The following is a 25948-nucleotide window of genomic DNA, read 5'->3' on the forward strand; positions in this document are numbered from 1 at the left end:
TAAGGTATTTCTTATACATTTAAAGTGTTTAGTTTAAACGTATGTTTTGTCTTTGTAGTAGACTTTATTGGCTTTCGGAATTTATACAAATTATTAGTGTTACTCTATTTTTTAAATAAAAATACTTTATTTATGATTACTCAATCGTTATTAAACCTATGTCCCTCCACACACTGGCCATAATGTTTTACCTTAAAGAATGTTTTTAAAAAAGCATGTGATGGAGTATTATATCTCCAAAGAAAGGAATATTTATTTTAAATTGATTTTAATAACACACGTTCGTTTATTTTAATATTAAACAAAATTAATTACAATTAATTTCTAGGGCACAAAATCTAACTAGGTGGAAATTCCTATTGAGTTACGCTATTTTCTTACCTCTCTTCGAAAACTACCAAATAATATCCTTTTCTTTTAAATGGAAACACTCTCAAACAGTCTGATTTGTCCGCAATTTTGAAAGCAAAGCGTTATATTACAAAAACTAACGGCTGGGCGAGAAGACGTGTTGCAGTGTAAAAATTTTGTTCCATTTAAAAACGTAGTTTTCTCGGGTGAATTGCATGATTTTATGTACTTGCTTAAAAGCAATTGATTTCCTATTGTGTTTATTCCTAAATTATCGCTAAACAAGTTTAATTGCAAGTTTAACATTGAATATTTAAGTAATAGTTTTGTATACTCACACAAAACGTTACGTTCCATTGAGAAATTTTGTAACTCAGTGGAACAAATTGTAACTCAATGTAAGGGTAAAGGCGCGATACATGTACGTAAAATTAATATTTTTCACTAAGGAGTCATAAAGTATTATTACGACTTTTGTCCGCGTGTTTTATATAAAAATATTACTATATTACTTAATAATTTTGTTTTAGACAATAAAGTTTTACAAAAATGGCTTTGACACCAGCAGAACGTATGAAGAGGTATCGAGAACGACTAAAACTAAATCCAGAAAAATTGGAAAGTATTAAAAAGAAACACGCTGAATATGTAAAATCTAAAAGCAAAACAGTTAAAGATCTGACGGAGAAGGAAAAGGAAAAACAACGAAAAATTTGGAGAAATCAGAAACGTAAGCAAAAACAAAAGAAAAAACAGCTTTTAGTTCAGGAAGAAAAAGGTACTAAGAAACAAAAAATAGCAAACCAAAGTAAATTGATTAAGAATTATAAGACTGCTTTAAAAAGAAACCAAAAATTGACAAAACTAGTAAATACCTATAAAAAAAGACTTTACCGTTTAAAAATTTCAACAGAAAAAAAAATTCAGACGCTTGAAAAAGACAACTTAAAATTGAAAGCAAGAACAGAACTTTTAGAATTAACTTTAAAAACTTCTTATAAACAATGTCAAACCGTAAAAGAAAAACAAACATTAAAAAATGTTGTTCTAAAGGAGAATATCCAGAGCATAATTAAAAAGACTTTCGTGTCGAAGCTGCTAGGATTAAAAGGAATGGTAAGAATAACAAATAAAAATAAAACCGAAAACAAGATACGTAAAGAAATTGAAAATTTTTATGTCAGAGATGACGTAAGCAGAATGACTGCCGGAAAAAAGCAATGTCGTACATTTAGAAAAAAAAAGGAGCAAATTCGATATCTCACCGACACAGTTCGTAATTTATATACAATGTATCGTAAAGAGGGAGGAAAATACAGCCTTTCAACTTTTAACAAATATAAACCTTTTTATGTACTATCCCCTGCCGTGCAAAACAGAGAAACGTGCTTGTGCATCAAGCACAACAATATGCAGTTGATGTTTTATGCTTTGAAGAAATACAGAATACTAAATAACTTCAACACTGTTTTGGAAGTTACAAAAAATCTATGCTGCGACATAAATTCGAAGAAATGCATGTATGAAGAATGTAAAGAATGTAAAGACAAGACTATTTGCTACGAGCCTTTGGAAGAAAAGAAAGAAGATCAGGTTAAGTGGAGTCAATGGGAAGTAATTGATCATAAATACACGAAAACGGAAAATAAGAGCACAAAAGAATTAACAACAAAAAAAACGCTCAAATTGCAAAAAGTAGGAAGCATTCTTGATCTTAGGTCTTGTTTTGAAAAAAATCTAAAAACATTTAAAATGCATCATTTTAACTGGATTTACCAGCAAAAACAGTACCAAAAGTGTGTTAAGAACCTTCAACGACACGAAGCGCTAATTATTTGTGATTTTTCGGAAAATTACGCATGTAAAATGGGTGAAGAAATACAAGCAACACATTTCGGGGCCAGCAAAAATCAAATCACGTTACACACCGGTATGATTTATTGGGCTAAAAAATCACTTTCGTTTTGTACTATATCGGACAACAATTCTCATGAACCTGCAGCGATATGGGCACATTTGTTGCCAGTAATAAATGAGGTGAGAAAAATAGATAATTTAACAAAAGTGATCCATTTTTATTCAGATGGTCCTACATCCCAATATAGGCAGAAAAAAAATTTTTATTTGCTCAATTTATTCACAGAAAAATTAAAACTTGACTATACTACCTGGTCATTTTCCGAGGCAGGTCATGGAAAGGGAGTAGCTGATGGGATCGGAGCCTCTGTTAAAAGAGCGTTGGATCGTCAAGTCGCATTTGGCAGGGATGTTGAGAACGGTTCACAAGCATACGAGCATCTTTCAAAATGTATGAATTTAGTAAAGATCATATACATACCCGAAAATGACATTGAAAATATACAAAAACTTGTGCCACAAAACCTCAAAACGATTATTGGCACTATGAAAATTCATCAGCTCTCATCTTGTTCACCAGGCCTCATCCAGTACAGGAATTTATCTTGTTTTTGTGGCACTAATAGGGGTTTGTGTAATTGTTTTGATCCAAAAACACATGCTTTTAACAACATATCTTCCCTGGAAGTTGCTAATTCCGAGTCTACAGTTATTGATATCTCTGATGATGCTGTAACTGACGGAACAAACTGTCCCAAGTATTCACTAAACATTAAAAAGAAAGAAAAATCTTTTCCAAAAGTCGCCAAGAAATGTAATTCTAATTTTGAGGTGATTAAATTTGCAGCTGATATTCATGCTGACAATTTAGACTGCTTACCAAAACTTAGAATTCCTGATGTACTGACTTTTAACAAGGAAAATGTGGACATCAATCAAGCTGACTTACCAATTCCCGTGAATTCTGATATTATGAACATAGATACAAATTTGCAAAATGTTGACGACGTCATATATGCTCATGATAATAACTACCCGGCACACACCACACCAGAAGATTTAGATGGGATTGTAATAGACTTGATGCTGGATGAGGAAGAAAAAAAACTCATAAATGCTACTTACGACCTCCCCTATTTTGATGCAAACGACGATGCGACTACGACACCTAGCACGGACAATACTGCAGACCGTAAATTTCAACTATTGTTTGATAATTCTATAATCTCAAAGCCATTTGAAACTGACCATGTTGCAGACAAAACTTTTATCCAGATGAATGATAAATCGGAAACTCCGAGACCAAGAAATAAGCGTGTTTCAACGGTAGCATGTTCCTCTGCTGAGCCTGTTCTAAAAAAAGTTAAAATTGAAATATTAAAGAATAGGATATTATTAACACCAAATAAAATGAAGATCGTCAAAAGTAAAACTGAACAAAATCCAGTAAGTTCAAGAGCACTTAAAACGACGATTAAACGCACTGTGTCGTGCAACAAATGTAAAAATATTTATCTTTTTTATAATTGCATGACGAAATGTTCTAAATGTGAACTATTCTACTGTGGAAAGTGCATCACAAGTTCAAAATTAGAAGTTGATGATGTTTATGTCTGTGATACATGTGTGCAGAAGTGAGTAAAATATTTTTTATAATGCCTAGACGAGTTGGCACGAGTAGGTATGAGTAGGTATGGCCTAAAACCTAAGACTGATTAATTATAATTGTAATGATTCGAGGATTAGAGAATAAGTATTAGTTGATCTTAAAATAACTTTATTATTTGAAGACTGATAGAATAAGTAGGTAACATCTTATCTAAGTCAACTGTCAGGTTGTTTGTGCAATAATAAATTAAGAGATTTTATTTGTTATTGTAAGTAAAGGATTTTTTTTAATATATATAATTTGATTACTTTTCAGAATTTAGTTAGACTAAGAACATTGATAAAAATGAGGCAAAACCTACGTTAATTTTGTTTGTTTAATTTTTTTCTAATCAATTTTCTTTATGAGAAGAATAAAATTGTTTTTGTTAGTTTTAAAGTTGACTTTTATTTTTATAACTTTAAATCTATAGTCATTTTGGTAGCCATAGTGAACATTGCCTTACAATTTTGTTACGTTCCACTGAGAAATTGTCCTCTACTTTAGTATGTAAATAATATTAATTTGTGTTATACCTACGTTTAGTACGACTTTTTTACGATTGTTATTTAATATTAGAAGATGTTGGTTTATAGATAATTATAATATTTGATATTGAGCTTTTTTAACTTAATAGCTATGCGAATTATAATAGTTAGGCCATATCAGTAATGTAACTCAAAGGAATTACTGATATCAATACTCAGCTATCTTTCTTTCTTTTCTTGGTTTTCTTTGATGATTACTGAAAAGTACTTTATTATTTCTAAAATAAAACCTTTCATTTAAGCATACTGAGTTATATTATAGGGTTTATAATGTTTAACATTTCGTAACTCAATGGATTAATAACTCCCAATAAAGCAAAGGAAAATTCAGTTATTTCATAAAATATTGATTAATTTGTAGATTTTCTTGCCTTTTTACGTACTTTCCTTGTTAACACATCAAACTTAGTTATTTTATCCTCACAAATACGAACTTTTTTTTAAATTAACCTTTTTGCAACATCGACAACAAAATAAAAAATTGCCCCAATATTAACTTTTTATTTATTTAATAAAAGAAAAAAAATTGTTTTCTTATCGGTCACCACGCTCAAAAAGTGTAACTTGAATTAACATCAAAGAAAAAGAAATATTGCATAAATAAAATAAATAAATAATTATAATTGCATAAGTTGATACAAAATGCTATGCAATAGCTTTACCGTGGCAGTCCCCGAGTGCCACACGTTTTTTTTATTTATTACTTTGTAAAATTTAGCAAGTAAGCTACTGGCAAGCAAGTAAATTTTAATAATTTCAGTATAGATGTATCAATTAATTTTGGGCGCATTGCTCTGAGAATCAAGCTTACATAGAAACGGGATCGCATTTTTGCTAATTTAAAAATATAATTATTATGAATTTTTTGCACAAACATGTAATTCTGATGACAGAGGCTAGTTGTACAACCTTATCTACCTGTGAAAGTTAAAATATACAAGAAATAATGATAAATAGATGATCAAAATATAAGTAAGACAAAAGAAATCTTCCTACAAAAAACTTATTTTGCATATTACAATTTCTCATTTTCCCCGATAATTTATTTAAAAACTTAAAATTAATACATAATAATTTTTAACTTAATTTTCATTATCATCAATACATGTCCCTAGTTCAACGTCTGCCGCATAACTGTCACACGAATCGATGCTTCATATTTATAAAGACACGCACACATACATTAGCGTGCAAAAACGTTAAACATTCTACACATCGCATTGTGTGTGTGAGTTGGTACGTGTATGTGTTATTGGAAATGTATTTCATAGTTCGATTGTAGGCATTTACGAGTCATGACTCTCAGGAGATGACAAATAACGGTTTGATATTCCCCAACAAATGTCTTGGGAGGGACTAATGGAATAGCTTTGTTATTCAAATGCTTGATGTCGAAACTGGGTACAGATTGGTATATATATGTACGTGACTTATTTTACAGCTATAAAGAAAATATTTTTAAAAGTATTATATTTAATCTGTTGAAAAGAAATCATTTTAAATGTTAAAATTTCTCTAAAATCTTATAAAGCTCTTATAAATCATAGCGTAAGATTTTGCAACTGTGTTTAAATAGTAACAGATTTTAAGCTCGCTTTCTTCTATTAATTATTGTCTGGTTATTGTTCTCATAATGATTTGATAAATGATTTTAAGATTTTAACACATCAATTATCCATTGTTTTTCAATTTGCTTACTACATGTCTCACTTGGCGCGAACTTCAGAAGGCCTATGTCCAGCAGTGTACTGGGATATGCTGAAGTGAAGGGATGTCTCACTTATCGTTTTTGACGTGACAACATCTAATAAATAGATAAACGCTGGCTGCATGCACGAAAAGGATGATTCTTTGAGCCACAGTGTACTATGGTATATTCTGCTTTCAGCCGTTACGCTCATTGTCCCGTTACACTAAGTGTACGCTTGCGCCGCATCTATCTCTCTTCCACTCGATTGGCCTATGCGTCCGAGAGGATGTTTTGTTATGATGTTGTCACGTTAAACTATCGTCCGTAAAACAACTTTACAGACAATCAATTTTTGTACTGTTATTTTTTTAATAATACACTCACATACACAAGCACTCACACACACACACACACACAAACACACACACACACACACACACACACACACACACACACAATACAAACAAGCGCTCCACGATACTAGGACAATAGAAAGTTTCTATGACTACTAAGCCCAAGTGAAGATATTTAAAGGATTTTTTTTTCGAACTTTAATAAGATGAAACCAAAAATTTCCATCAAGTACGGTATTTTTATTAAACATAATTGAAGCATAAAAATAAAAGTACCAATTTCCACCGTTGATTTTGTTACCGTGAATACTTTACTGTGAGCTCAATGTGTTGCGGTGTAAAATTTTATGCGTCGTAAAGATATGACAATAACTCTCTCGCGAGCGGAATGACGCTGAGCCTATGATGAGATATAGGTGATAGAGGAACGTATGCACAGCTGTAGCAGCATAAATGAAATGAATTTATTTTTGAAATTATGTTGAATAAATATTTTAACCTAAAAGATAAACTTAAAAAAAATTAGAAAGTCAGCCAAAGTTAAGACATATCTGATTTTATTTTGGACTAAAATTGTGTATCCTAATGGTCCGGCCTTGAAAAAAAAAACAATTTAATATAATTCCATTGTATCTGAAACTCTGACTGTGCGATTATTGCACTACTTTGTTTTGGATACACAGAAGAGAAATTAATTGGTGAAAAAAAAATCACAAAGTGTTATCTTTTTGATATCGTCAATCGTCAGATCGTAACCGATCAGCAACCGGGGAAACAACATCAAGGAAACAAAAAATCCTTAATATTCAGACATTTATTTTATTTCAGACGAAGATATTACGAAGAGGCATAAAGCTATTATGTAAGACCTTCGAAATTCAAAATTCAAATGAGTGTTAATTTTGCGTGTCAAATTTATGATGTTGTTAATGTTGGTTGATTAGCAACACTTAATGATCCAGAAACACACAAGACACAAGTACAAATACTCTTATCACGATAAACGATGAGACTGATGAGCGAAGATCGAGTCCGCAATTGTTACACCGTCAGCCAGTACTGTGATCGCTGTTCTAACGCGAAATTTATTATATACTAAATAAGAGGATATATTTTGATTTGTTAACGAACCCTATTGTTATAGTAGATTCTATCTAGCACCATACATTTTTTTTCATTTTTAGTCATTGACCGAGTAGGAATGTGCTTCACACACTGTTGTAGTGTAGATAGAATTCTTATCATCTAAATATACATATAATAAAATGGTAGGAAAGTCAAAACTGTACATTGAAGATTTTTAAAAAGGATATTTGGGGTGTGATCTACAATCGATACCGAAGCCAAAAATATAGTTTTTAGAATTTTTGTCTGTTTGTCTCTATGAATGTCCGGGATAAACTCAAAAAGAGTACTGCATGGATTTATTTCAAATTTAGCACGAATATTATTAAAAAGTCGGTCAACATATAGGCTACATATTATCACGCCATCACCTACGGGAAACGAGCAGTGAACCTTTATTTCTTCAACGCATTCTGTAACAACGTGTAATCTAACGACGCATATTTGAATGTTGTTGTTATTATGTTAATAACCAGTTATAAGTTAGCTTCACACTTTACATAAATACATTCTGTAGTATATTTAGCATCAGCATTGCACCCGTGCGAAGCCGGGGTGAGTCGCTAGTTTTGAATAACAAAAAAAGAAGAATCTCCAAGAAGAAAGCTCAAGACCTAATCTTAGTTTATAAAACCATTCAGAAAACGTCGGTTCGCGGTCTGAGCGAGTTTATTTAAGCATAAGTTAACGAGTGAGGAAGAGAGTTGTTCGCGTTAATTGCGTCCTTTGTCACGACCTCCGAAACCGTGAAAAGCGCTGTATGGACCGTGATTACGATTTATTACCGCTGTTTTGATGAAACACAAAGAAAATATTATCAGCTTAATTATATTTTTCTGGCATTAGTCTTCATTAAGTGGATTAACGTTTCCTTTTGTATTTTATCTCGCTGTTAGGAGTGATAATCTCTTTTTTTATTTAAGTACTCGGAAACAAGAATATGATAGCTGTGCTCAGAGTTTTTATCGATTCAATTCAATCTCGATTCAGAATTTCGGGATAAAAATTAACTTATATGATAGTACAGATAATAATAGATAAAGTTACGTATTTAATCACTTAGTTAATCGTCAACATCCCGGATTTACCTTACATATTGGTATTTATATTTGTATCAAATACTAGCTTCTGCCCGCAACTTCCGTGATATATATGATGATAGCTTATAGCCCTTCTCGATAAATAAGCTATCTAACACTGAAATAAATTTTCAAATCGGACCAGTAGTTCCCGAAATTAGCGCGTTCAAGCAAACAAACAAACAAACCCTTCAGCTTTATAATATTATTAAAAAAAATCAAATGTTTCTTTTTATGTATGTATCACAACATAATAGTAAAAGTAAAATTAAAATTGAAAAAGTAAAATTGAAGTGCCCCTGTATTTAAAACGGATGGGTTATAAAAATAGAATATAAAATTTTATAAAATAATAAAATAAAATTTCATAGTTTTATTTAAATGTAGATAAAAGAAAAATTGTATGATCCGGATCGCCAATTCGCTCACATTGTTGAACGTTGTTTGGAAATTTAACGAAACGAAGCGAGTTTGTAACGATAAAAACATAGATAAAAACCAAAAAAAAATCCTTTGATTTCAACGTGTTTCGACAATTGTGTAATAGTGTGGAACTCGTTCGGTGATTGTATAAAACCACGATATCTTTTGATATCGATATCTTTTGGTATCGATTTTTAAATTGTTTTTCTATATATATATTAATAAGTGAAGCAAAAACTTTTTACCTCTTTATACGGAAATTGTAAGGACGTAGGAGTGTGAAATTTCGCACACTTATATTCTATATAGAGTAGTGCAGAATTCTATTTTTTTTAATTATTCATAAAAATACATTAAATCAATAATAATGATTAAAATAAAGCATTACACACACTACCATCTATTTGACACAGTCACGCATATATACTCTTTTGTTTATTATAGAAGTATAGTCTTTGACAACAGACCTTAATAATTTATTTATTTACACAGCACTGAAAAAAATATAAAACAAACAAGAGTGAAATATAATCAAAAAGGCCAACTACGACCACCCATCCGTTTAAAATTTAAATTAACAAACGTGAAAAATTAAATAAAATAAGAAAACACAACAAAAAACTTATTTTCATATTAAACCTATAAATGCCCCAGAGAAGTATAATTTAAAAACAATTAACTCTATATGGAAGGAATATACATAACATATATAATAATAATAACATAATAATAACATATATAACATATAATAATGATAATAATAATAGTGAACATTATATAAATATTTATGAAATATATACCGGGTTACTTGTAATATGTCACGATCCCTTGACAAGGGGTTGTCAGAATGGGCAATCATAAAAAAATATTTTGAAAAATCCATGTTCAACGTTTAGATTTTTTTTAAATTTTATTATTATTGGTGAAAAATCCCCGAATTTATCACTTTAAAGGGCATTCAAAAGAAATTAACTGACGAATATTCGTAAAATCTTCATAAAATGATAAACAATATTCTAAATAATAATAAATAACAACAAACATAACGATAACTTATTGAATTTTTAACCCTTGACTCACCAAAGTTAAAAAGAGCAAAATAATTAATGTCTTTGTATTACAAACTTATGACGTACTGAAAAAAAAATTATGGACGTGTATCTGCGTATTATTTTAAAAATATCTACACTTCCGAAGATATCCAACGAGCTACAATAACCATAGTCAAACTCAAAACTAAAGTCTCAAAATCAATAAATTTCAAGCAAAGAAGAGTAAATAAAAAATCAATATTATAATTTTTTAACTATCTTTATTTACACGACCGTGTTCAGTGGAAGATCATAAGTGGTCACGATCCTCAGCAGTGAGGAAACGACGAAGAAGAAGACTTATATGGTGTCATTTCAATTCATTTTCAACGTGGTCATTACGAATACACTTACAGAAGATCACAGCAAAATAATATTGTTTTCAAACAGTATTGTGTTCCTGTTGGTAAGTAAGGTGACCAGAGCTTCTGGGGGATTGGGGATTAGGTCGGCAACGCGCTTGCGATGCTTCTGGTGTTGCAGGCGTCTATAAGCTACGGTAATCGCTTACCATCAGGTGAGCCGTACGCTTGTTTGCCGACCTAGTGATATAAAAAAAAAGAATACAAAGGCGCATTCTTTTCCTTAAAGTGCTTTTTACGACACTTTTTCGTAAAGTTTGCCTGATTTGTTTAGCAGCATTAATAATGCGAGTTTTCAATATTTTAATGTTCGGAACAGGTAACATCATACACTATACTCTTCGTGTGACCCCTCGGCCTGTGTCCAGCAGTGGACTGTGATAGCAACGCAAACGAACGCAATTTCAAAAACAGGTTTAAATATCTAATCGACGAGGGGTTAATGACATCATAAAATAAACTATGAATAGATAAGACAACAAAGAGCTGAAATTGAAAATCTTTAGGTGTTAGGCCGCGGACAGACTGCGCGTAAAGGTACGTTCAATATTATATGTTAGTTAGGCTTAACTCGAGGTTAAGTCGCAAACTTCTTTATGTGATATAGGTAATGTTAGCGCATCTGTGTATGTTTGCGTGTGTGTGCGTGATTTTTTAAATAGTAGTGTATTAGTAGTGACACTCTAAAGTAGTAGTGTAATTTTTTATACTAATATGAGGCACGGATACAGTCTATCTGACAGTAAGAGAATACCGTAGACTATGAAGGCTGCAAAACAAGAAGTGTAGCATGTTCGTTGCCCACCTTACCTCCGACTCTACCCAGTAGTTCTAGTTACGTTACTCATCACAGCAAGACAACACTACGTGCAATTAGTGGGCATTATCTGTGTAATACTGCAGGGTTGACATACTTCCCTAGTCGGATTACTGTAAATATTGACCAGGTTATTTCCTGCAGCGAACAACCTCCCGTGCAATCCACCACTCTGCTCCAACCTGCAGTGGAACAGTTTTATGGATTACACTCCAATGCTTGTCCTACGTGGAGAAGGAGGCCTATGCCCAGCAGTGGGATATGACAGAAGTATAGTTATTTTAATACATTTAATTTCAGAAGCGCAAGAACTCATAGTTTGTGCCCTGCCTTACTATTCCACAGACGAGTAAACAATATCTAACTGGTGTTGATTTCATATCTCTCTTTCTCCATTGTTTATTGTTCGGAAAGCTTTGTCTTATATAAAACGACAAGTACCAATTTAAAAAGAATTTATTTGTTTATTTTTTAATAATATACTCTTTATTGTACACAACAACAATCAAAACAATAGCATATTCTATATAAATAACAATTATTGTTGCTAAGCGCATAACACGAGAATGGTTCTACCAATTTGTCTAATTTTTTTTTATGTTCCTTAAGGTCCACAGAAGGTTTTAATAATAATAAAAAATACCATTAACTTTTGATAGAACAAACTCAGTCCGTGCAGCTAGTTACAAATAATGTACCGTATACAAAGGCGGTGTTATCGCTAGAAGAGTATGTAATTTTTTTTATTTTTTTTTCTAATCTAATGTTGAAATTATTTAAAAATTCTATTCTGACGTCCATTATATATTAAACTAGCCGTGCCCCGCGGTTTCACACGCATCAATACGAGAAAAACAAATTCTATAGTCTTCCTCAGTATATCTTTTTCACAGCTAAATAAATAATTCTAAAAAAATTCAAGTGTTGTGATGACATGCCAGAAACCGCGTGCACTTTCTATACAATATCTTGAAGCAAATTAAATTTCGCGTTTTTGTTACCTGTTTTCATCTACTTCAAGATAAAACACTTTATGTCTTAATGAGTTTTTAATGATATGAACAGATATACATTCCGAAAATGTCTTAATGCTACCACAGCGAAAATCATAATTGTAGGGCAAAGCTTAGCATTTCAAATTAAGTAACGAACATAATTATACTAAAATGGATGTCCTTTCATGACCATGGTTCCTGTAAGTATCCGAAACGTCGGAAATCTATAAAACCTTTAATGAACCTTTTTCTACATGGGGAAAGAGATCTGTGCCCAGCAGTGGGCTTGTTGAATCGTGATGTAAAAAATCCAAGACGATTTGATCCAGATGACAAGGACCCAGGTCTTAGGTAACCGAATTAAAAAATATCTTTTCTATTAAGATTGAACATAGCGGTATATAGCTTAGGGCGAGTGACAAAAACGAAATTGCCAGCTTTTAAAAACACACTTTGCACCCCAAAAGGTCATATAACGAACATCAGTATGTTTGAACGTACAACATAATAATAAATAATGTTATAATATTTCATCCAATTTTCTCTCCAACATAATATTAAAAAGTTTTAATTGTTTACGCTCAGGGATATGAATTTAATAAAATAGGCACTCCGCCTGTCTTTTGACACGCGCAGAATTATAATTAAATTTTACGAAGCTAAATAAAACAATATTGAAATAGCCGTTTTGTTGGAAATTAGATGTGAGGTGTGTTCAGTTTAATGAGAAAATTGTTTAAATTTGACATAAATTGTCATATAATGACGGCACTAAGCGACTTCCGCGGTTTTGCGTATTAAAATTTGGCTATCAAAATGTTACACCTCAAGTTTTTCTGACAGTTTGAAATAGTATCAAATATTGGTTAATCAACTGTTGACCATTGATGTCTAAGTGACATTGATACGTTTTTAGAACATCAATAGTTTTACTCTGTAATACCTAACATGACCAATCGTTGTAAAACTAAAGTTGAAAACCGATTTTTAAGTGATTCTGTTATTCTCAATAAAGTGTTAACGATTAAAATCTTACTTTTAAACTCGATATTTTATATTTTTGGAATTTTAAGAATCGATTTTCATATGAGGCCCCCGGTATGAAAAAAAAATGAGGGGTAAAATCTACTGAACAAATGACCTCGTTACGTTTTTGTTAACGCCATCTATCGGAACCAAGTAGGGTTAGTTACGAAGCTTTTTAATAACGCCATTAACTCTATTGCGTTCCGATAGATGGCGTTATGTGATTATTTTATTTACTCGCTTTGATATGATATAAATCTTTTTCTTAGACTAGTAACCCTTTTTTGTGTCTATGTAGACAGTCGATTTGAAGGAGTAAACGCTAGTCGTGCGTCGTAATTGACAAACAGACTTTAAAAAAAAAAAATAATAGAAAAATTAAACCCTTTTAACTCAAAAAGGAGGAGATTATTCAATTCGACCGTATAAATATATTTTTTTATGTATGTTCGGGGATAGCTTCGTTGTTTATGAACCGATTTTGATAATTCTTTCTTTGTTGGAAAGGAGATATCTCAAGTGTAGTAATATGATAAGAAAACCAGGATCTGATTATGAAATCCCAGAGAAATCGAGGGAAATCCTCGGAAATCGAAATGACGACTCCTGCGTTTGTTAATTTTTTGTTTACTTACGAATTATAAAAGCGACAGCCGAGGGTTGCACAAAAAAGCAAAGATTTATTTAAAATTAAATTTATTACTACTAAGTTATAATTAATTAATTACACGTGACAGTTGTTCGATGTTAGAAACAAGAGTGACTTAAAATTAAAGATCGCTCAGTCGGAGCATCGGGTTGTTTTGGGTTCTTCGTATTGGGTCGCCACACACGGTGCCCAGGTGCGATGCTCAGGTGCGATGCCATGGTGGGAAAATTTCGTAACAACCTCCGACTACCGATGCGAGACGTGGGAATGTTTCGAAGCAAACTCCGGTCAGCAAATCCCGGCGTAGAGCGTTTCGTAACATACGTTGTATTACTTGTCGTGTTGTGTTTACGTGTTGTGTTGTTTTCGAGCAAACACAATTATTTATATTTCTATTTGCCTAACATCTAGATCCACAGTTTTTATGAAAAACTGTATTCGCCTATATTTCGTTTTACACACACATGTAACCAGTCATATCTGAGAATAAATACAAAAACAGCTAATTTAGACTTTCCTTAACAGATTACGAAAAAAAAGGAAAAACAATATGTTCAGTAAGAAAACGTTAATGTAACGTATGTGGCGAATGAAGATAATTTTACTCAGAGGACACTTTGAGTCGCAAAAAATATATTCTCTTTGCGCTTTTGGAAAAGGTTTTCAGGCTTCAGTACAAATAATTTACGTTTGATAACAAATAGGCGTCCCTTGGGCTGTAGCTGCTTTGAATTCAGTTATTTATCAGACTCGAACACTTATGATCATACACACTGCCGTGCGTAGGTTAATGAAAATACACGGTATAGTAAAATTAGTAGAGGTCAATGACATATTTTTCAACTGGAATTATAATAGAAATGCCATTCCGTCAAATTTTGTGAAAGCCATGTGAAACAGTTACTGACTTTTATGTAAACACGGCAGTATAAAAGATTATAAAGAATAGTGTTGATGACAATTTCGTGATCTTCAAAAATTTATTTTTGTAAGTGCAACATTCGTAGTTCAAAATATGAACGCCATATTTGATAAATTATGATTGGATATTTGTATTTGTATAGACGCCGCGTTGGCGCAACGGTCACAGCCATGGATTGTACCTGTTGCGCTGGCGGTTGCGGGTTCGATCCCCGCACGTGACAAACATTTGTATTGGCCATACAGGTGTTTGCCGTGGTCTGGGTGTTTGTGCAGTTCTTGTGGGTCTCCCCACCGTGCCTCGGAGAGCACGTTAAGCCCTCGGTACCGGTTGTTATCATGTAAACCTGATAGCGATCGCTACTCATAGTAGGGAATATATCCGCCAACCCGCATTGGAGCAGTGTGGTGGATTAAGCTCCGGACACTTCTCCTACATAGCGAAAGAGGTCAGCAGTAAGAAGTTACAGGCTGAATTATGAAAAATTTCCAGATTTCGGGATTGAGGGGTTACAGTAATTAGGCTTTAATTTCCGCAAAACTTTATTGAAAGTATTATAAAACATCGATAGCTAAAAGTTCAGGACTAATTAATATCCTCTAATATCAAAAGAAATGTTATCATCGATACATTCGGTTCAATGAATAAAATACTTATTTGTATAATAAATCGCAAATACGCGAAATTCTCTTGTAATGGAATGATGAAAGAAAAATATTCTCGCATAACGACCTCCTTGCGATAAAGGCGAAAACGAACGAGAGAAAAATTAAAGAAACAGCAAATTTAGCTAATGATAGTGGATCATATATCTTATGTCATAAGAGCTATTTTTCTTTGAATATTATTTTATTATTACTTTTGAGCTATTAATTTGCGGTATAAATTATGCTTGTGAGAATGTAGAGTAGAATTTCGTTATAACTTATTAGTTTCAGTCAGTCAGTCAGTCAGTCAGTTCAGCCTATTGCAGTCCACTGCTGGACATAGGCCTCCCCAAGTTCGCGCGAGACATCCCGATTTTCCGCAATCCTCATTCAGCCAACACCGGCAATCTTACGTAGATCGTCGGTCCAACGGGCTGGAGGACGTTCCACACTGCATTTGCCAAGACGTGGTCTCCACTCCAGAACCCGCTGCTCCAACGGCCATCGGTCCTGCGACACAGTTGACCAGCCCACTGCCACTTCAACTTGCTAATTAGTTTATGTGTAGTTATTTATAGCTAACTTTGAATATACCGCTTTAATTCTCCGTAACACGGCACTCTTTAAAATCGTTGAATAATACATATATAAATAAACAATACACCCAGACTCAGGAGGGAATCGAACTCACATCCCCCGGAGCAGAAAGCAGGAACACTAGATACTGCGCCAGCGGGCTAGTCTAATTACACGATTTTTGGTTTTTGTCCTTTGTCCTTTTAAAATAGAGTTTTAGCGATTATTTCAATTATCAATAAAAAAATACAATACCACAAAAACAATCACTTATTAATTATTAACAAAATTAATATTCATTCGAAAAATATAACAAGATAGCAAAATTAGGACTACTTTGATACAAACTAAACTATATAACAATTAAATTAAATATAATTCAAGATTCTGCCTAACAAGCGATCGCTACGCGAGTCGGAGCCAAAGTGAGTTCTCCGCGGTGTGCTTGCTACCCTCCTTGCTATTGTTGCGACTTCAGTATTTCAAAACATCGGACGACGACCAAGCCACGCCTCCTGTCTCCCACTTCTACCTTCAATTTTGCTTATAAGAGCCTATGTCACTCAGCAATAACGTAGCATCCTGGTTATAAAAAAAATATATTAAAATCAACCTAGTACTTATGGAGTTTATTCATTGTAATAAACGAACAAAACTTCCTTTCTTTCCTTTTTATATTCATAACTAGCCGTTTCCCGCGGTTTCACGTGCATTAAAACGAGGAAAAGAGGTTTCCTCGTTAAATGTACTATCGAACAATAATTTTTCAATTTGAATCAGTTGTTTCTGAGATGAGAGCGTTTAAACAAACGAGAAAGACACGAGTGTGTTTACAACCACGTGACTGAAAAACTTCTGCACAATAGGCACTGTCTTAGATATACGAACTGGCTATGAGAGAAAGAGGGAAAGAAAATTTGTGCTCGCACCTCTCTCTTGCTCCGTTCGCCTTGCCCGCTCACACTTTTCGTAACGCTCTCGTCATGCATTCACCAGCTTACTGCCCAAGTCAAAGTTGTGTTACAATGTTAGTTATAATACTCCTCCGAAACGGCTGGACCGATTTTTTGAAATTTTGTCTGCATATCGGGTAGATCTGAGAATCGGGCAACATCTATTTTTCACATGCCTAAGTCGTAAGGGGTAAGGGATTAAGCAGGTTAATAATATTTATGGCCAAACAACGTTTGCGGAGTCAGCTAGTATTAGTATTGATAATATAGATATAGAAGATGAACTCCGGTGGTAAAATTACAACCTATTTCCAACAAACATAATTTGAGAGTTTTATTTGATGTTTTGTAACATCAACATAATTTACAGCAAAATTTAATTAAGCGCATTCAAAGCGGCCACGAAATTATTAATATTATTATTGATAATAATTGCAATTAATATTAAAATGTATAATTTTAATTAAAATATTACAGGTTCCTCATTAAGTATGCAAAATAAATAAATAATACGTGAAACATAATTGTATTTATAATATGTTGAAACGGGCCATTTTCATTGCAGATATGAATGTTGTTCACAGAATGAATATGGACGTTTACGCTTTTATGTCACTAGATGGCGCTGATCAATCGTAAGTTACAAAATACACTGTCAAAGTTATTTGTACTCTAATAGTTTTGAACATAATTGTTCAAAACTATGGGGTGACGTGTTTAGGAATTTTTTCCATTAATTTTTATTTCAGTTTTATTTTAACTAATTTGTAAGTATATATTTATAGGTAATATGGGAACAAAAAAAAAAATTAAATGTGTGTGTGTAATTCAAAACGGCAGTAGTAAAACTTGTGAAAAATCGTAGGGAGGTAGGTCGTTGTGATTTGTTATATCGACGATCATTTATTATTAGGGAGTATGTGGATTATGTGGAAAGATAATAAAGACCTAGTACTTCACTCATGTGATTAAACAAATAAGTATAATAGGCTTTTGTTTTTACGATCACGATTCAGCCTGTGACATCCCACAGCTGGGCAGGCTTCTTTCTATATGTAAGAGAAGGATTGGAGCTTAATCCACCACGCTGTGCCCATGAGGGGTAGGCGATTGTTTTAAATATATGTGAATGTAAAGGTATTTATTGTATATTTGGGTCTAACCAGCATAGTGTTGTATGTGGTCTCGGTGATTACATATTCAAAGATAAAAAATATTAACGTCATCATAAATATAATTTCATCATAAGTTTAGAATACTGATATCGCATCCTGTAAAGTTTTGTTTGTACACTTATAGAACTTTAGGATTTGTTGATTTGATTCTCTGCATTGTTTGCCTCTACCTTATAAATTCAACTTTCACATAGCCTCATTTGTATGTAATGCAAATCTGGACTTAGACAGACCAATACGAGCCGCTTCTACAAAGCAATAATGCCTTGCATCACATTCCAGTATCCTGCTGTGTGTTCAAGTTTTAAGCCACAAAGGCAGGCTATGCATATATTGTTATATATCCTGTAAGAGAAGTTTAATAATACAAACTTGGTCCAAGAGAAAATGATCTGGCTTCTGGGATGTTTTTAAGTGACTGGAGGATATTTTTAATGGTTAATTTACTTAAAACATGTTAAGAGAAAAGAACACACTGTATAACTTTTGTTTCGGAATTAACTGAAAGTAAAAAAGCGGAAAAATTTCCTGCAATTCTTTGCACGCCTAATTCTGTACAGAGCACTGTTTCCGCTCCGCGCTGATAGCAGTTAATTTATTACTCCTGATGCAAACATAAGCTTCGGAAAAATGTGAGGCCATTTTAAATTTAAATTAGATAGAGCTTTAGATTAAATCAAGAGCAAAATTGTGTAAATGACACGTATGTTGGAAATACGCCTATTTGACCAAGATTCTTTTTTGTAATGTTTATAAAACAAGGTCGGCAAATAAGCAAGTGGCTTTTTTAATTGTAGCTGTTAATGTATTTCTAGTAATTATCATTTTTCCTGACGACTGAATTGGGTTCCAATAATCAAAATAAGAGTAATATATTTAAATCAAAATCTCAAACTATAACTATCGATCTATAAATTAAGGAATGTTTATTTCACAAATATAACTTATAATGAACATTTAACTTCCACTCTGATTTCCCAGTAATTTCCGTAGAAGTGACGTCACAACTTTGATTACCGCCAGCTGCATTTGCATTAACTGTCCATTTCATCTCGAATTTCAATCATGGCGCGTTTATCTAAATTAAAGAGACGAAATACAAATCGCTTAATGAAAATAAAATATGCATTTTAATTCTGAGTTTTGTATTTACATTGTGATTGGCTTTTCCCTTCACTATGTTTTGCAATTAAATCATTTTGCAACTTAATATAAATAAACAAAATGCCTCCAACCCAACAGCCCCACTTTAGGAATTACTATTGTGTCGGGATTAGCTGAACGTTCAAGTTATTTTGACCTACTCGTATTGCGGAAGGTCGTGATGTGTTGTATTTTGTAGCCAAAAATTTTTTCTAACGAAAAAAATTAAAAATTATCCACACTTTAACTTCTTGCGCCTAGAAAGAATTTGTTTAAAAATGGTTAAGTTATATATTTCGTTCCAAACTTTTAGCTCTCGGTCACGCTACGAGTTTACGAAGTTTCGCCACTTTGGCCACCTGCGATCAACTCGGTAACGTGCCGTTGCTTCGGAAAAAGTTTAGTTTTATAAGGAAAATATTTATTAGAAATTAAAGATTCCATGGACGTAAAATTTGATGGATTTTGAAGTAGACTTAAACTTTCTCATTTAAAAAAATTGCAAATTTATGTTTTAATATTAAATGTACTTTACGGACATGACCAAGTAGAAATATCTAAAATATTGCCTTGGGCTACTTGATTTATATGAAATATTGAAAATAAATAAATTAAAATTCATTTTAATACAGGAATATTTTAAATTTCGATAAAACAAAGGTTGTATAAAAATCAAATTCAAAAATAACTTTATCATGGGCTTCAAAAGCACGCTTGAATCGTCATGAAGAATAAAAATAACGTAATGATCAATTCGACTGTATATATATATATATATATATATATATATATATATTATGTACGTTCGGGGATAACTTCGTCGTTTATGAACTGATTTTGATAATTCTTTTTTTGTTGGAAAGGAGATACCCCAGGTGTAGTACCACGATAAGGAAACCAGGATCTGATGATGGGATCCCAGAAAAATCGAGGGAAACCCTTAAAAATCCGCATAACTTTTTACTGGGTGAATCGATTTTGATGATTTTTAATTTAATCGAAAGGCGATGTTTATCATGTGATCACATTTAAATTTCATCTAGATCTGATTACAACTTTTGGAGCAATCTTTAATAATGCGTATTTACTTGACTATTTTTTCATCTACCTACGTTGTATTATTTGTCGACGTAATTGAAGTCGGTTTTTTCGTTTGTCAGCAAACACAATGATTTAAAAATTAAGTTTTAAGGCACGCGATAGCACACAAATCGATTTTAATCGACTTCCAAAAAGGAGGAGGTTCTCAATCGGTTCTATTTTTTTTTTTAATGATGTTACCTCAGATCTTTTGAACCGATTTCGATGATTTTTTAAAATCTAAAGGCGGTGCTTTTCGTCATTTACCGTTTAAATTTAATTTAGATACAATAATTCGATTCAATTCATAAATTATGCAATTTTTCATCAATGTTTCATTATGACGTTATCACGTAAAACTATCGTCCGTAAACCGACTTTACAGACAATTTTTTCGTCTACCCATGTCGTATTACTGGTCAATGTAATTTAATTAAATTAGTTTATTTTGTTTACCAACAAACACGGCCATTGTTTAGTTTTATTACTTAGAAAGACAGAGATGTATACACGAACAAGCAGCAATGAATGTCTCAGTAAGCATCTGAGTTGAACCAGGCGAGTGATTTCACTGTATTTGCATAAACAAACTCTGACCTATGAATAAAATTTGCATCTAAATACAAGAGTATTTACATTCTTATCGAGTATCTAAAAGGCTATCAATGTTTATATGTCTATTCATAATTTTAAACTAGCGACCCGTCCCGGCTTCGCGCAGGTGCAAAAACTATCAACGTTCCTCTACTATATTATGCATGTATTATACAGATAAACCTTCCTCTGGAATCACTCTATTTACTTAAGAAAACCGTATCAAAACAGATTTGTTTGTGCTACAAACGTGCATGTTAATAGAATATTTATAAATAATGTATAAATTACAGACGCTTAGACCGAATATAAAATCATCACACATCATACACACATCGTTCATACATCACATCCACATACCTTAATTGGCTAGAGCACCGACACGGCCAGTCAGAGATGCAGGTTCGATCCCCGCTGGAAAGGTCGATTTTTGATATGATATTAAAGCATGTTTGGAATTTCCTAATGTGTGGGTATTGTATTGTATTGTATTGTTGTGGGCTCGGTTTTCCGCATTTAGACACAAGGGTGGTCCGTTATGCGTGAAAAGAGGGCTGGCTAATTCAGCCAGCCCAGCTCCATCCAGAAGCTCAGAAGCCTCCTGGGGCGTTCACAGGCTTCTCGGAGCGTCTTTATTTCCTTAAGGATGGTAGCTCGGTGTGCGACCACTCCCTCGCATTCCAGGATTACGTGGGCGGCTGTTTCTTCAGCAGCCAGACATCCCCTACAAAGAGGACTGGCCGTTGCTTTTATAGTGAATAGTTGGTGATTAAGTGCCATGTGGCCGGTAATCGTGCCAACAACTATTCGGATGTCCAAGCGGTTAAGACTGAGCAGTCGGCACGATAGGTGCGGTGATACTTCCGTTAGTATCATTTTGGACTGTCTACAGCCGGTTTGGTTTGCCCAGAGGGCATTGTGAGTTGCACGTGTGCGTTGCCTTACCCACGAGCGCAGTTGTCCAAATGGTAGCGGCATTAGGATGGTGCGGCCAACAACCTTTGTTTTGGACCCCTCTCTTGCAAGCTCGTCGGCGGCATCGTTTCCGTGTGATCCACTATGTCCTTTTATCCACTGGAGGATTACCTCATTATGTGAGGCCAATACTTCCAGGGTTCGTATATAAGACTAGAGTTGGTCGAGTTGCTCCCTAGTGCTTTGAGTACAGCCATGCTGTCCGACAGAATACGGATGTTGTAATCTCTAATGCCTTTTGACAGGACGGCGGTGGCTGCGTGGGTTATCGCAACACACTCACATTGGAAGATGGAGCTGTGTTGGCCCAGCGTTAGTGATAAATTGATATTAAGGTCTTGTGAGTACACTCCGGCACCGGTGCCAGACCCCATTTTGGAGCCATCGGTGTAGATGCGGACCTCGCGTAAGCCGGACTGGTATCTTTCAGCCTCAAATGGTTGTATATGGTATTTCCTTTCGAAAATATGTTGTTTGGGAATCCTATCACACGGAGCAGCAAGTAGTGGCTCATAGATCACAAGGTTGCTCCAAAGTCTATTGTGTGGACCCTCCTGGTTGCACCACAAGCCCAAGTGTTTCAGCCTGATAGCTAGCTTGCAGAGCATGCTATTCTCTGAAACCGCTGGAGCTTATTTTTAACGGTTGTAAGTTCTGTTCTTTGCCACCAGATTATCGCACCGTAGGTGATTATAGGCCTGACAATAGTTTTGTAAAGCCATAGAGTAATTTTAGGTGATATTCCCCAGCTTTTACCGAGGAGCCGTTTGCATTGTTGATTTTTGAGTCTAAATGCCTGTTCCAGAGAAGTTTACTATCTAGGATTACTCCAAGATATTTGACCTCCTTGGTTAGGGCAAGACTGGTGCCAAATAATTTAGGGAGTTTAAGGTTCCCTAAATTTCGTTTATTTGAAAACATCACAAGTTCCGTCTTTGCGGGGTTCACTGTTAGTTCGTGGTCCATACACCACTGTTCAACGACTTTAAATGCGGCCCTCATTTGGTTGCAGACTGTTCCCTCAGAAGGTCCACTGACGAGTACAGTTAAGTCGTCTGCATAGCCCACTGTGAGAAATCTGCGGTCATTGAGCAAGGTTAATGTGTGGGTAACACAAAAATAAAATCGTACAAATTCAAAATTACATGGTGTCGTCACCTGTCAAAGATTTTTATTCTAATATGAAACTTTGAATAGTTGCGGGTTTTTGTAAAGAACTCACTATAGACGGCGCCACGGTCGCTTAGACCGAGTATAAAATTATGATATCGAAAATTTCGATCTAGCGGATACATCGTTCCATAGCTTAATTGGCTAGAGCACCGACACGGTCAGTCGGAGATACAGGTTTGATTCCCGCTGGAACGGTCGATTTTTGATATGATATTAAAAAATGTTTATAAATTACGACTAGAACTTGGCGGGAATCGAACCCACAACCACAAAGTAGAAATCAGGGTCACTACAAAGTGCGCCAACGGGTGATTCAATATTTAAATGAATAAGTAAATAAATATCTTATAACATACACACACGGTCGTATGTTTTCATTTTAAGCAACTTAATGCTTGTGTTACAGGTAACAGCCGACTGGTGTATCTAATTTTTTTTTGATAAATACACATATAAATAATACATATATGAATATATTAATAGACTTATTACACTCAGACTCAGGATGGAATCGAACCCGCAACCCTCGAACAGAAAGCAGGGCCACCACGACCTACGACAACGGGCTAGTCAAAATATTTATCTAGTCAAAAACATTTAAATGTAATTTTCATTTGAATGTTTATAAAGTATTATGCCATTTCTACGAAAGGCTTAAACTGTGTGAATCAATCAACATTCGCACTATCCGATAATGAACGATAAATTTAAAAGCAACGTACTACCGTCATCCATTGAATCTCGCTGCAGTTTTGGTGCATCGTGTATGCGCTGTTGCTGTATTGTATTTGCACAAAACCTATATTTTTGGCTGATAAATCTATAATTTGGTAGAATCTCGACCTGTTTACTTTTTTATGCATTACAATCAGTATAAGCCGGGCCCCATTTTAATACTATTAGGATGGGAAACGTAAAGTGTCTGAACACAGGCGCGTTGCTGACTATATCTCCGACCCTTCGTAGGAACTCCAGCTATCAGGAAGATATCACTACTTGAGATTTATGTGGCTGTGATCTTCTCCAGGATTTGGTCACCACTCAAATTGAGCTGCTCCAAGTTTTATGCAAGATATTTGTTTCCCAAAAAATCATTAATTCACTCCATAATAAGCGCATCACTGCATAGTACAATGTGTAATTGTGCGTAGCTACAGAAGACATACCAACTAGACTCCATCGGTCTATTCAATATTAACCAATGACTGTTTCAAGATCTGTAATTTTTTTACTAACCGAAAATTTGAGTGCTTCGGAATTTATTATGTAACTAAAATTTAGATCCTCAAATACCTTTTCTAATTACTATTCGAGATATATTTTTTCAATTCGAAATCCATTTTTATCTGATATTATATCGGCACCCGCTGAAGTGCTTTCGATTTGAATGAGACTCCATTAGTAGTAATAGGCCACTGTCAATGTGGAGTGTTTTCTTTGATATTAAAATAATAAAATGAGCTTTATTTTATTTATAAAGATAAATTGAAACGAATCATAAAACTGAATTTGTATTTCACCTTTAACAATTTAAGCTGTGAAACGAATAAAAATATAAATTCTTTCATATTTACAACTGATATAAAAATATACACGGTCGCATCTTAAAAAATAAAATAACTTTTTGTGACTCATTTTCATAAATATGCAAGTGTTTTTTATAATACTGCATGTTACGAAATATAAATTCGGTGAAATAAAGGCATGATTTTTTGGACAATTTTGTATAAAATATTTTTTTATGATCACAATAAAGTATTGTTGATAAAATTTTTATTACTGAATGAGGTCTAATAAATTTCTGTCTCCCGTTATAATGTATAAAAATACATGTTGAAAAAAAAAGTTATGTTTAGATAGATTCCTCTTGCAGTATTTTCAGTTTGTTGACTCTGCTGTGAAGGTCGAGTCACAAAGGATCATCAAGATCTCATAGCGGTTATTTTTGGAAATATCTTTTTTTTTCAAAAACAAGGTACAGGGTGAGTTTGTAAAAGTAATCAACATCAGTAGATTTTTATTCAACTATAAAAGTAGGCACGATACCTTTCTGAAGCTCAGGTAACATATTAAATACCAAATGTTGGTTCTTTTATTAACGAAATATCAGTAATGTAACAATATTGAACACAATTCGTGCGTAACATTCATCTGATTAATTACGGAGCTAAGTCTCTATACGCGGTAGTAAATATCGGTACGTGTTCAATAAACCGCAGATCCAATCCTGTTCTACTTCGTTACACGCAAGAAGCCTACGATCAATATTTATTATGTTAAGCCCTAGGAACATTATGATGATGAAGTACCTGGTTTATATAATTTGATTTCAAATGTCTTAACTCAGGTAGGACACAGCAGGAAATTACCTGCTCAAATCTGGAGTAGGCCGATTACAGAAGATCACAGCTAAATAATACTACTTTCAAGCAGTGTTGTGTTCCTGTGGTGACAACTTTTTGACACAAGAATAAAAAAAGATATACACAGCGGCTGCACGTCCTCCCACTGAAAGTGCACCTCTCTAACATCCGAGGTCTGCACTCCAATCTCGAATCTGTCCACCACCACCTAGAAACAGAAAAACCGCAGCTGCTGTTCCTCACTGAGACGCAGATCAGATGTCCGGCTGACACGGCGTACCTCAGCTACCCCGGGTATTCTCTGGAGCACAGGTTCATACCTCGTGCCGGAGT

At 33.9% G+C, this 25948-nt stretch overlaps 1 protein-coding gene across 1 annotated transcript; it reads left to right on the forward strand.

The window, feature by feature from the left end:
- The first annotated feature begins 604 nt into the window (after positions 1-604).
- LOC123670473 lies at positions 605-3846 on the forward strand. Its single transcript, XM_045603967.1, has 2 exons — positions 605-772; positions 882-3846. Exon 2 carries the CDS (start codon positions 901-903, stop codon positions 3844-3846), a length of 2946 nt encoding a protein of 981 aa, XP_045459923.1. The 5' UTR covers positions 605-772; positions 882-900.
- Positions 3847-25948: the final 22102 nt, after the last annotated feature.

This window comes from Melitaea cinxia, chromosome 4, assembly GCF_905220565.1.
Source record: "Melitaea cinxia chromosome 4, ilMelCinx1.1, whole genome shotgun sequence".
NCBI classification, from domain to species: domain Eukaryota; kingdom Metazoa; phylum Arthropoda; class Insecta; order Lepidoptera; family Nymphalidae; genus Melitaea; species Melitaea cinxia.

What these genes read in the sequence shown, in the direction of transcription:
- LOC123670473 (XM_045603967.1), top strand. Translation starts at nt 901, where the DNA reads ATGGCTTTGACACCAGCAGAACGTATGAAGAGGTATCGAGAACGACTA.